Here is a 14,300-nt window from a genome sequence, read left to right as displayed (position 1 = left end):
CGTTTTACAAACTTCGATGCAAACAACCTAAACGTAAATATGCGAGAATTTAAAGTTTAGATAATAATGCCAGAGTGCTGAAAAAAAAAGGATTAAAACTGCATACACGTAATATATGACGTCCTGAATTTTATCAACGAAGACGGAATGAATTAAGTATGTAAAATTTATATCTCACGCTTCTGCAGAACGTGTGTGCAAAATTAATCATCCATACGTACGGGCTTTAATGATTTGTGACGACACAGGAGATGATAGACAGTTAACATTTTTATTTATATATATAACACGTATTGTTCTTTATAAAAAGCCAGAATCACCCCTCGCTACATCGGATTTTCTAGTATCCGGTCCAGTGAGCAACGGCCTATTTTTCTACTGAATGGAAAAAGCTATAAATTTCCCTTTCCTGCCGGTGACGCGCCAGAGAATGAGAGAGAGGGAAAGAGAGGGAGAGGGAGAGAGTGAACCTTTCCAGATTCAAGAGTTAACCGCGGATGGAAGTCCTTTGTGAAGTTGCGCCGGCACACAAGAACACAAAGTGAACGGCCGAGTGGCAAGGTACGGCGAGTTGTTGCACCGAAATTCTTTGCACTCGCTTCTGGCCGGCCCGTCACGCAAAACCACCTACGAACAATGCACCCTGAAACCGACGTCGCGTCGTCGCAACGCCCGCGCGGACTCCGCGGACGGCTTGGTACGCAGTAATATAATACGGGGATAACGTTATTATGTCGTTCGTGGATTTGCAATAGCAATAGCAGAACAATGGCGGTGTACCTTGCGAGCCGGTGGGACGCGGCGCATATACGCCGATATACGTTCGCTGCAAGATGAAATGCCGCGAGGTAACAAAGGGACGAACGCAGGTAGCCGCGGTGAGCGATCGACGAGCTGGCCGGCTACACAATGCTGCGACTGACCGAATGTACGACACGTGTACGTGCACGTGGGTGCACGCGAAATGGGTGCCGGCGAATGGAAAATTGCGTCACCCACGTCGCACGAGCATCGAGAACCTCCAGAAAGAGGAGAGAACAGTCTTGAAGAGAACACCCTCACAATGTGTACTTTTAATTAATTTTTTTGTTATACAAGTCGAACTTCTTTGCCTCCATGTACAAATCGTTCTATGAGATTACGAGATGTGTTAATTGCAGCCTCAAATTACATTTATAACATATGTCAAAATGAAAAAGATCGAGGTGTAAATTATGCAGTTTTACCATATTTTTAATAACACAAAAAAACAGCTCACAAAATATCCCAGGATATCCTGGACAATGAAGACCATTTTGTGTTATCTGGATATGCTCTTGCGTTCAGCCATGGCTCTCATGGCACCCTTTGCAAGCGATCGTGAATTTTGCGGTCGCGTCAACGACGATACACCGTAATCGATCACGTGGACGTCATCAGGATGACGGGGACACCCGGGGGGTGCGAATTTGTAAGAGTCTGGACTTTTAAAAACACGCCACTCTGAAGGCTGTCCGCCGGGTGCTCTTGATGCGAGCACCGAGAAACGTCGTTTTTCATGAACCTATTTCATGTAACGTGATCCACCTCGCCACATAAATATGTCCATGGACGTGACATAAATCTCGAGTCGTGTTTTGTGAGTCCTTTAGACTTTGCGGGTCTCGTTGCAAAAACCGCGTACCGCAATGAAGAGTATTAGTTGCGCGACATATATTATGCGGAATCGCAGGTTTCGCTATGGAATTAAAAGTATTCAACTTTTCAACGGTTGATGCATAATCAGGACTTTTTTAAAGCACGTTTTGCATATGAATGCGTCATTCAACGGCGCAGATAAGATTTATCCGGCTGCTAATCGCCGCGATGTGTGTTGCGCCAGTTACAATTGCGTAATTGTTATTTCCTCGGTATTGTCGTTATCGTCTTAACGCCGACGTTCACCACAATTGACATGAATAGCTTCAATCGCAGACGCATTAGCAACGCAGTGACATTACACGTTTATAGCCGCGCTCTATTCTGATTATAGTTAATTTCGAAGATCTCGCTGTGGATTTTCCGACAGGTCTAGCACTTCATAATTGCCATCGAGCGTCCTCCAATTCCACCTGACATTTGACGTGCGTGCGTGAAATACCTGCGTCAATCCTGGCACATTTATCTCCACAAGTGTGTATAGTGCTACCATAGTATAACTAGTATGGGCACTCTCTTGTCGGCACTTTGATCTTAGCGTTCCCGATCACGTGGTACGTCCGCCATACGTTTGGGGTAAAATCCAGCGGTGTATCAAGTGTTTAAAGAATCCTGGTTATTAGTGCTGTAACTAGAAGGGGTGCAAAAAAATTCAATAAATTTTTGAAAAAGTAGAACAATTAAAAACTTATGGGAAGAATAGAAGAATAAAAATTAAGTTTTACAGTAAAGTAAAACTCAATAAAAAAATAGTTTAAGAAAAAGAAGGTAAAGCGAAAGCACAATAGAATCAGAATTGGATATAAAATGCTATTGTTTATTAATAATTAATCATGTATCTTACGTTTTAGCTAACGTACATAGCCATCCTCATTGTATCAATCTAAATATGTAAAAAAGAACTTTTAACATTGTCATAACAATAAATTAATAATATTCAATTAATTTGTTGTTCCTCCGTATGATACATGAATAATTATTAATAAAAAAGGGCAGCTTATATCCAACTAATTATATTATGCTTTCCCTTCATTTACTTTTCGTTAAACAAATAGAAGAGACCAGTAGTTGTATTTTTGTACTGAAAAAAGTAAAAAGTAAAATAAACAATTTATTAATATGAGTGATAAAATATATCATTTCAAGATTGATAGAAAATAGAAATATATAAATAAAGATTTTATACAACTTAAAAATAAATAATAAAATTGTTTTCATAATAAGTTGTTTCAAATTGAATTGTTATCAATAATGCTATTATAAATTATTAAATAAAGGTGGCATTTACGAGACAAAAACAGTTTATTTAACACCATCATTAAATACCATCATATAAATTGTGAATGACAAACTTTATTTTAAATTTACAATGTATGAACTTATAATGTATATTACACATACAGTATTTAAATGAACGTGCATAGACAGTCCTAAATATGTTAGCAACAAAGGTATTTTTCAGGAGAACGAAGGGAGGGAATGTATTGAAGGTTTAGTAATAAATACCTTAGATATATCATCACTTTTAACCAATATATTATTATTAGGGAAGAGCTCTGCATTCTGAAAAGTAAAAAATGGACATTTTTAAATATTTTACTTCTAGGTTATGTTTTCTATCAATGTGAATTGATTATTTACTCTTTTTGATTTATCATCAGTTTACATTATTTACTTACAACAATATTCTGATCATTTTCATCAGTTTCACTGAGATTCACAGTCGGTTGAGCTGAAGGAAGCAAACGAGTTTTTAAATGATTTGTATACATCCATCCTTTGAAGTGATTACTGCAAATCCTGTTGTTAGCGTATATCTTTTCTGCTGTTTTCCTCACATTCAGCATGAGATTCTCACGATTGCATGCAATTAACCATTGCTTTGTCCTTTAATTATTTCAAAATTATTTTCGATTATAATGTTTAGCTAAAAAGAATTCTTAGCATGTAATATGTAAAACTATTTGAGAATATACCTTTCACTGTCCTTAGGAAAGCGAAAGAAGTGGCAATTCGAATTCGCACTTGTATTTTTGCAATGTTTGACACTGCAAACTTTGTACCCACTGCTTTTCTTCATTTCACTGTTTGTCTAAACTGCACTGTTTTGCTCGCACGTACTCATCAGCCATATCGGACCGTATCTCCGGCTCACTGATTTTACACTACTACAAATACAACAATTGTCTCATTGGTCGCACCCAAAATAATGGCGATGCGCAGATCGGATCGGTGCAAAGCGAAATAAAAGACTGAGTGCCCATACTAGTTATACTATGGTGCTACCACTATTACGAAATACTTGGGTTGACCGAAAAGTCCGATCCCCCGTAGCAAAATTCAAAACTTAAGAATCAATATTAAAAATTATTATAATAATACAAAATTTTGCGTCTGGTAAAAAACAATTCTCACGGATCTTCTGGTGACGCAAAACTTTATATTAATTGCTAATATTTTAGTGATTGGTCGATCAATTCCGGCAATCATCTCGATATTCAGATAATCGTATGAGACGTTATAAAACTTTCTAACTTTTAAGAAACTGCGCGCCAACGGGATTTGTTAGACTTTAGAACATCCAGAATTGATCGACCAATCACTAAAATATTAGCAATTTTAATAATTTGCTGGCGAAATAATAATTTCTATAGTGTTTTATATTAATTCGTAAGGGAATCCTGGAGTCGTCTGTATTTCCGGCGGAATGAGTGAGTTTTTTAAATAAATCTTTTCATTGGTTGCGCAGAATGAAAAATCCTTTTGCACGATATGAAGGAACTTTTGTGGTCTGTTTTACTCTTGATCACGATTTCAGAGATGATGATTTCAGAGTTTTTGCTACACTTTTGAAGTCTCTTTTGAAAGTTTCCTTATATTTTTTCCTTCTGTCTCTTTATCAATAGCTACTCATTTTATGTATATACATATGTACAAACTGCACAGCTTATCTATACATATAAAATCTCTATTCTGTCTGTCGTTGAATTGATCGGGTACTTCCTGACATGCTAGAAACACCAAATTTCGCATGGTGATAGGGGTTCACCCCCAGGTAATGGGAAAATTCTTGAAATCGGTAATTTCAACAATGATAACGCCTGGCGAAGACAGGCGTTTCTCTAGTATATTATAAGCATATTATCATACGAGGCAAACCACAAGTCAGTAATAAAACTGTAATTTTCGAAATTTTTTTCCGTTTTTAACATAAAGTCCAAGTTATTGACACGCATTTTTATGTATATTGTAATTATGGAAAAGAATTCGTTGTTTTATGCAACGAAAAAAAAGTTTCATTGGAATGAATTTCAAAAAACAGACGACTCCAGGATCCCCTTAATGCAGAGTTTTTGAATTTTGCCAAGAGGGTCGGCATGGATTTTCCGGTCTACGTAATATAAGAGAGAACATTTTAGCATTAATATCCCGATGAACACAAAGCTCACGTATGTCCAGTTTCATTCATGTACGTAATAATCGTAACAAAGGAGGAAAAGAGTGAAAAGAGGATCGCAGAGAATGAACCACGGAAACGTTAACTTTCATTAATAAGCTTTTTCAAGTATTTCTGTAAAGCTTCCCATGATATCAGCTTCCGGATAGATCTGCTTGAATAAATTTCAGTCGCTGCACTCACCGAGTCGAATTTCGCGAGGTCACTCGACTGAAGGACTCAACACGCGAAAGTGACGTAAATGCATAATCGAGGGCCGTGTTGCATCGTGCACAGTTGTCGGTTGTCGAGCTTCTTCCGGCAAGAACCGGACCTGTTTGCGCGACTTGTGTCTCTTCGAGTGAAACCATAAAGTTTCTCGATGACATTGTATCGGCCTGTCTCGCGACTGTGCGCTGAACACAAGCGTGAGGAACTTTACGGAAGAAGAGGAACACTTCGACGTATTTCGAGCATCTTTAGGCTTCGCTGTGCGACTTCGCGGGGAACGAAGTCTTTAGCGAGGCGTACCTTGTAACAATATCGATTCGTGCTTCTGTATTACGGTCATACTCGTGTCTGATCTAATGAACAATCTGGTGACGAGATCGATGCGTAAAATGGAGAATCTCGTAACGCGTCTGAAGTTACTTCCCCCGCGATGGAGTCAGGAACGGTAATAGCAGGGTAAAAATATATGCAGCGTGTTTTATAACTCGCGGCCTTAGCTCTATTAATAATTTTTCCCCAGTGAATCGATAACCAGAAAGATCGCTTATGCAAACTTTCGAATTTTCGATGAGACTGTACGTATACTTATAAAGCGGGTTCTACAATGAGAATTTGAGGTATAAAATGTAAACTTTAAAGTAAAGATATAGACATAACAAATTGATCAATCACAGTCGATTTCTGTTTTCACGTTCGACTGTAATGGATCGATTTCTTACAGCTTAAAATTTAAGCTGTAAGAAATTAACCCGCTTAATTCGGTTAATATTTATGAGTCTACTGAGACAAAGTTATAAATACTAAAATGAATTGAAAAATATATTTTAATTATTCAATTATCTTCCTGAGAATTAATTTAGTTTCTGATTTCGACTACGTGCTACTAAAAATTTAATAATTTATACATGATTATGCGCCAAGGATCTCTGCTCATTTTATTGAAAATCCGTTATTTAATAAAATTAATATCGCAAACTTTATTATCTACATGTCAATTCTTTTTAGTCTTATTTTCCAATAATTGGGTTCTTGTTTGCCTTCTAACATCATTGTTCTATCTCAGCATGGTGTTCCGGCCTACTCGTCCGATAAATTTTAAAAAATCAATCAAGACAAATCTTGTCTTATTTTTGCGTTTTCTGCAAACAAGACAAGAGTTCTACGGCAAGTTTTTTAGAAACTCTCAAGTGTTTTACGACGCACGTTTCGATCCTTGATCCTTTCCCGTGAGATTTACAACAGGTCTTCTCCATTTGCCAGTATTGCAGCCGCGGAGAGCACCGCGTTTGAGACGCAGCCTACCTCGATGGTGGGACGCATCAAATCGACGTGCAACGCGCAGCCATGGCACTTCCGGTGCATCCCAATTCACCCCTTGCCACTTTCCTCCCGCTTCCACCATAGCACATGCCGTGCACGTAATGTCATAAAATTACCGGGAAATTGCGTTTGTTCCGCGTCACCAAAAAGTTTCCCGATAAAACCGTCACATTCGCGAAAAACCACTCCCGAAGTTCGATCTTCGACAAAATCGAATGCTCGCACATGACTTCCGGCCTGTGCCGCTTCCGTAATAACGGTGCGGATTTCGGATGTCCCACGAATACTTCAAGTCTGCGTGCCGCTCGGTGTTACGCCGAAGCATGAAGCATAACGGAGAATGATCTCGATATTTTTAAGCGACGTCAATGTAGTCGCTTCCGCTCGCGGACTGACGCGCCGGCGGCAAGCAGATGCAATAAGAAGTCAAGGCAAACTTTCCGATTTAAAGTTCCGTTTAAGAGAATGCAAAAATCGCGAGACCGCTTGATGGGGGCTGCAAAAGTTCTGTTCGCATTACCGTGCTGCAGGTCGCACTTGATGTGTGCAGCGCCTGATGCGCATACAAAAGTTCATTTTATGTGCGACTCGGGTTAAAACGAAAAAAAATAAAATAAAATGGACCTAGAATAGATGGGGAACACGCGCAGTTAACTGATACAGGTTCCTTTATGGCGCATGCAGATAAGTTCAATTCGAACGAAATATAATAAACTCTCGATCCAGTGTAGTCAGCGGTATCACCCTGTCACAGCTGACCTCTTCGATTTTAGCGCGATGCATTTTAGTATGACACAGTAGCACGCTAAAATGCACTCTCCCGTAAACGGATTATAAATTATTTAATTTTGCGAGCGGGAGTAACGTGCAGCAGCACGTGCATACCTCCGGGGAGTCGAGCAAATAAAACTGAAATTAAATTTGGAATGTCAAAGTATCAAAGAGCGCGTGATCTCTCCTGCCTTTTGCGTTTACACCGTACGCGTACTCGTACGGATACTCGAGAGTACTGTGGGGGGGGGGGCGAGAGGGGGGGGAAATAAAAATTTATTTATCGACCCACATCGCTGCTCTGGTTACGCGGAAAAAAAAGAAGCGTACTATTTTTATTGATGGAAGTGTACGATAGTTGACGAATAGGGAATTAGTTGTTCATAATTTACGATGCTTCCATTCTCCGTTTTTCCCAATGAAAGCACGTAACGAGAGCGACGTGTTGCTTTATCTACGATTCAAGAGTTGATTTAAGGAGGCACAAACTATGAAAGCGTAATAAGCAGGAGCGGTAAATAATTCAGTCGTTCGGAATATTCAGCGCGATCGTTACATCGCGATCCTCGGTTCTCGACGTAACATGACTGGAAATAGCCGAGCGAAAAAGAGATTCTCACGTGTCGTATCTGTCATTACGCTGACGAAATCAAGATTGAGATGGAGACTGAACGTGGAAATAGATGCAGATGCACCTATCGCGCGCAAGACCGTTTTAATTAGGCGAAACAGCATTTTTGCATTTTGCACAATGAAAATTACACGAAAAGTCAGAGGTCAGAAAATACATTCAGGTATGATAATTATGAATTCAGTGTAATTTAATTTTTTCACCTTTAGCATTTTTCAGTTTTTAATTAGTACACTTTAGGGGGAAATTTACTTTTCGAAACATAACTTTAGCGAATTTCTATATAAATGTATTATGTGAGAGCGTAAATTAAATTTTCAATGAGAGCGATCCATTTTTACGGTACGTTATGAAACTTTCAAATGCTTTTCTTGCGCAATATTCACGTGCATAATGCATAGAATTATGAAGTAACTCCATTGGTTTGCCAGAAGTACTTTTGGATTGAGCTGCCTTTTGTCTGCAACAGGAAACTTGAAATTGAATCCGTTGCAGGACAAGTAACTTATCTCTCAGGAGCACGCAATGGAGCCTCTATAGCTATTATCTTTACACCTGCAATCAGTATTGTTCGAAATAGAAGCTAACTTTGCACAATGACACATGCCGCGCGTCTAATGACAATTATCAAACGATTGAATAAAACGAAACTTTGCCAATATCGATTCGTTCCAGGTCGATAGCGATAGCGGTCGCTACGTTCCGCGAAATTAAAGCGACTAGATTTTACAACAATTCGTACTTGGAATTAATTGAGAGAGAGAGAGATTTTCGGGTTGCTATGCAGGAAATATGACAAAATAATATATCGAGCACGGAATTAAAAGCTGATAAAATATCGAAAAAATATCTGCGATTGAACGTCATCGTGTATCGTTTTTCAGAGAATCTAAATATCGAAAAATGACGATTACACACATTATTTGTTCCGAGAAGTTATCAAAGTATTATTCATCAATTCGTGATATTAATTGTTAGTTGCAGAAAATTCATAAAATTGTATTAATATCGATTGTATTGTATCGATAATACTTTAATAATACTAATAATACTAATAATACTAATAATGTAATACTAATAATTAAAACTTTAATAACATTAATATATTATGTATTGTGTATGTACAAAATCTCGTATAAAGACTTAGTATTTACGTTGAATCATGATTGTAAAATTCGATTATAGTATTCGATCTCATGATTTTCGCGAAAGATGCACTTGATGAATTTAATAAACAGTATTAATACGGCATTAATTTAAATATTAACTTATTTATTAAAAATTGTTCTTTGAAAATTTCTTTGTTTTTTTTCAATTTTTTCAGTTTCTTCTTTTAATATCTTTGTGAAATTTTTCTTGGAAGAACAGTTATAGATTCCAAATTTACGTGCTCTGTTTACCTTGAGAATAGCATAAAAAATTAAATGTTCTTTATTAAGCTTAATCTTTCGATAAATCGCGTGAGTAGTGTAGTGCACGAGGAATATAATCGGGGTGCTAGTGGTCACCTTTGTGCGGGCTTATTGTCTTATTGGTTCGCTTCGAAATCCATTTAGAGAGGATAAACGGCGTTAGACAATGGCCCACATTCAACAAGTAATGAAGCCAAGCGATCAGCAGACCACCTAGTTACCAGCCGAACCAACAGAGCTAGCAATCTCGTGCGACATTATTTGATGCGTAAATTTTCATTGGTTGTCCAAACAGTGCGGCCATCGATTTAACCAACGCGGAAAAAAAACACTGTTAACAAGTGGTCAACAAATAATCATGATTAACAAATAACCGGCTTCGACCATCCGAAAATAATTGAATATAAAAAGAAAGACGAGTGTAACTTCACAATGTTGTCTTTTTCTCTTTGAATGTAACTTTGATATTGTTCTTTTCTCCGACAAAAGTCGACTCGAGTTTTAATTTGAATTTTTAATTAATCTACTAATTAAAAATGATTCAAATACTTGGATAAATTATTTACGAGAAGTTTTCTATCTTCAGTCTTCTATCTCAGAACAATTGTAGATTCGAAAGTAATTTTCCAGATACTTTATCTTGTGCATCTATCGCTCTGTGTTTGTACGTTCTCTCTACCCGCCTCGCATAAATTCTATTTTAGATCCAATCGCAAAACTTTGTCAAGGCTGCACCCAGATTCCGACAAATATAATCGATTTTGGCGCTCTCTCTCTGTATTTTATTCGCGCTCCAATTTTAACCCGCCGAGAGAAGGAAGAGTCCTCGCACCTTTATCCGTTATCTTTTCCTCTCGACGAACACATTGAATGGGGACAAGAGGAGACGAAGAGAAGCGCGAGAAACGAATGAAACGAACGAGAAAAAAACATGGAGTGGCTTACGAAAAAATAAGAAACGGAGGATAGTGCGGAGGGTAAAGGAAGCTCTCTTTCCGAGAAAAATCGCCAAAGTGGGTCACGGACCACTAAGCTACTCCTTGTCCATCATTTTTGTTTCTCGTATATCAGAGGCTCCTCCGGAGCATGCTGGCGCATCAGCTAACGCAAGACAGCAACAACGAAAAAAAGAAAAAGAAAAAGAAGAAAAGCTAAGAGCAAAGCAGAACCAATAGATACAGCTGTCTACTTGTTTCAGGAAACATTAATGTATTTCGGGGATAGACACCCGTGTGCGAGTGTGACATAATAAGTTTCACCATTCATTCGCTGACGTTTAGACAGCGCGGAAGCAAAAGCACGAAGGGAGGAACGCACCCGGCGAGTCGGGAGGATGGCGAGCGCGAGAGGGTGGCGAGAAGCTAAGGAAGGTACGTCGCTGGCAGAGAACAGGGCGGAAGAGAAAGAGAGGAGGCATCAAGAGAACTGGGGAACAGAGAAGAATCCAATAGTCCAATACTCCGGTTAGAGCTAAAGCTCTTTGTCTCGCCCCCGGATGCCAGAATGCCAATAGCTGGCGTGCCTCGGGCTATGTTCCTGCGCACCACGATGGGTCGCATTAATACCAGGACTACCGTCGTCGTCATCGTCGTCGTCATCGTCGACGTCATTGTCGTAGTCGTCTGCCGATACCTGCGCAGACCACCGGAACCTGCAATTTCCGGAATTTGCAAAATAATTCGCAATTACGACTGTCAGTTTATCGTTTAGATAATTTGAAAAAATATAGATACAGATTAGATAAAACATGTGCATCTCAGATAAGATAAAATGGTAAATGTTTGAAAGTACTACTCCACCGAAAACTGTGGTTTTTTTTGTAGTAATAAAAAAACAAGTTATAAGAAGATATACAAGTATATACAAGTTTTTAAGGGGGAGCATAACGTTTTTGTAGAAAAAATTCAAAACATTTCCAAACACTTATTGATAAAATTAATTCCAGTTTGAGTGTATCTAGATAAAAGATGAGTTAATTAAGTGTTTTATTTAGATACTTTTAAGATAATATTTAAAACAATTTAGGATATATAAACATAATACATATAATACACTCGAGACAAGTACAGAAAATAGGCATACATTGCAATTTATATTAATTAATATTAATATTAATTATATTAATATTAATAATATTATAATAAGAATATTATATATAAAATATTAACAGTGTTGTAATCGAATATGCGACATTTTTTGAGAAAATTTGTACTCAGTGAGTACTGATTACATTATCTTAGATGTTTTACAAAATATACTACTTTTCTTACCTGAGATACAGATAAAGATGCCACATATTTTAATTATACAGATAGAAGATAAAATAAACAATGATCGCATCTAATTATCTAGATGATTTTATTCTAGATAACCGAAACCACTGACGACCGTACCTCGCAAGCTGCAATCTCAGCTACGGTTTCAGAAGCAGTTTTCAGAAGCACGCTATAACGTACCGAGGAACAATACTCGTATACGTACCTACGTTACACGTCTGTATGCGATAGTGCTGTAGAGGGTGTACATCATGCCGTATATTCGTACGTGCCGCATACGCGCGATAATATCCCGCCATTGTTACTCGAGTCCGGTTTTTAATTAAAGCGCATGTGAGTGTTTGATACCTCGCTTGCAGCGCAAATTACAGGTGCACGAACGAGTCTATTTTCTATAGTTTTGCACGTGGGAGTAATTTCGGCTTAACGCTTCGTTGGCCCGGTGCAACCCACGAGGGATGTGAGCAGCCTCCGCGAAAATCTGCGCCGCACGAATTTTCGAAATCGGGGGGGAATTCGGAGATCAGATCGACGTGTTGGGACTTGTTCGCCGTCCGAATTTTCGAAATCGGGAAATTCGGAGATCAGATGGACGTGTTGGGACTTGTTCGCCGTCCGAATTTTCGAAATCGGGAAATTCAATCAGATCGGCGTGTTGGGCCTTCCGAGATACTCGAGGGTGTAGTCGGCCGAAAGCAAAGTGTCGCAATTAAGTTCATCGATCCGACAGCAGTGTAATGTGGCGATGCGGCGGCCGATCCGAAAATAGAACTATGCCACGACCGAATCGAAAAGTCGTGGTCGCACACACGACTATACACCCCATCGACCTACGTACACTGTATATTTTCACCGGCTGATCGATGCAGGGCGAAATGAAAACCCGGTTGCGCGTCGGCAAATTTGTTTAATTATGGAGATCGTGGAGGACGGAGAACGTCCGAAACGAGCGCTCCTGGCGAGGTTTACCGTGCTGCAGGAATAGGTGGACACGTTTTCGCGAATACCCTTTGTGGTTTCTCGTATTATGTAGCAGCTTTTCACACCGCGCTGGGGCGGAATTAAACGGATGTTGTAGGAGGACTTGAACCACGATGACCGAACGTAAAACGTGTTGGTACTGATTAAACAAGTTGATTATTCGTACAAATGATTTGGATGCATGTAATGTAATCGTATTATTTTTTATATTTTTAACACGCGCCTGTGAATAATAATATAAGTCATTAATTAAGCAACCGGTTGTGTCTAGATGACGATACAAATATTGTAGCGATATTTTGAAACATTTTGTTTTTTTAAAGGTTGCCTTTAAAATTAATATTCGACAAATTATATTGTGCTATCACAAGTATGTGTTTAGTTTGATTCATCGCATCTAGTCGCGACCCGGATTACTTAGTAGTTAATGACCTAATAATAAAGATTTTCTCTTGCCTGCTCAATTTCTGGATAATTCTCTGTTAGCAAAACGGAGAGAATGGATCTAATCTCAATCAGCAAAATTAAAAGTTAAAAAATCGCACAGTAAATTTAAATCGCAAGTTAAAAGTTGTATCTCAAAGATATCCTCATTTTCTTGTTACAAAGGAACAAGGTAATTGCGCTTTTGCGATACCTTACGTTTACAACGTGCGCAATCGAGGTCAAACATTTCTTAAAGAATGTTCTCCAGCTTCGTGAGATCCGTTGCAGCCACTCGCAAAAATAAAGCTACACAAAATAAATAAAATTTGATTAATAAATCCTTTTTATTATTGACCAACACTGGCTATACAATTGATGATCATGCACACATGTTGGTCAATAATAAAAGGATTTATTAATTAATGAATTTACTGGCGACATAAAGGAGTCATTTAAATAAAATTTGATTACTCATCAAATTAGGTCAGATCAGTCTATTATATCACATATCACACATCAGGGTAGAACGACGTATAAACGTCCCTCGGAATTGAATTAATTTTAATTGCATTCAGTCTCTAAAATATAGTAGCCGCGTGTTGCTACTTGTAACATAATTCGGTAAACCGTGTAGTGTTGTAGCCGGTGCAAAGCGCGAGTAAAATTATCATCCCCCAGAGAGCGTCGAACCACGAAGACCTCCTCCTCTTGATGTACCTGACACTGCATCTGAGCGACGATGCGTCTGAGTGCATTATTAACATGCCGGAAGACGGCCAACCTTCTTCCAGTCTCCACCCAGCTTTCAAGGTAATTAAATGGACACCCGGGGCCGACGGACTGGCGGAATGGAAGCCCCTGAGTGTAGAAGCGAAGAGAAGGAAGAGGTACCACGTTGTGCTTGCGGCCGTTGCGTTGCGTGCCTCCGACGACGGTGGATTTAGGGCGCAAGAAATCGTAACGCGGGATAGAACGATAATAACGATAATAAATAAAATAATACGTGATGTAATATTTCCTTCGTTCGCAGACGCGCGTAAAGTTCATTTTGCGGAGGATCGGAAAATAAAATACGGAAAGACCTTTATTCTTCTTCACGTCGTTGCACGCGACACGCGAGTCGCGATACGCGTGCTCGC

The 14,300-nt window shown here is 38.8% G+C and overlaps 2 protein-coding genes across 3 annotated transcripts in view; one reads left to right on the top strand and one right to left on the bottom strand.

Moving 5' to 3' along the window:
- LOC105288060 overlaps positions 1 to 14,300 on the top strand; it is a 43,738-nt gene that overhangs the window by 8,452 nt on the left and 20,986 nt on the right. The gene's annotated exons all lie outside the window — the stretch shown is intronic.
- On the bottom strand, positions 2,228 to 4,352 carry LOC105288059 (52 kDa repressor of the inhibitor of the protein kinase). The gene is made up of 3 exons (XM_011354027.2): positions 3,654 to 4,352; positions 3,357 to 3,564; positions 2,228 to 3,240 (listed from the first exon to the last, which is right to left on the bottom strand). The coding sequence occupies exons 1-3, from the start codon at positions 3,755 to 3,757 to the stop codon at positions 3,136 to 3,138; spliced, it is 417 nt and encodes a 138-aa protein (XP_011352329.1). The 5' UTR covers positions 3,758 to 4,352; the 3' UTR covers positions 2,228 to 3,135.

Source organism: Ooceraea biroi, chromosome 3, assembly GCF_003672135.1.
Source record: "Ooceraea biroi isolate clonal line C1 chromosome 3, Obir_v5.4, whole genome shotgun sequence".
In the NCBI taxonomy this organism is placed as follows: Eukaryota; Metazoa; Arthropoda; class Insecta; order Hymenoptera; family Formicidae; genus Ooceraea; species Ooceraea biroi.
The sequence above is the reverse complement of the archived record's forward strand: the minus strand, read 5'-3'. Positions and strand labels throughout refer to the sequence as shown.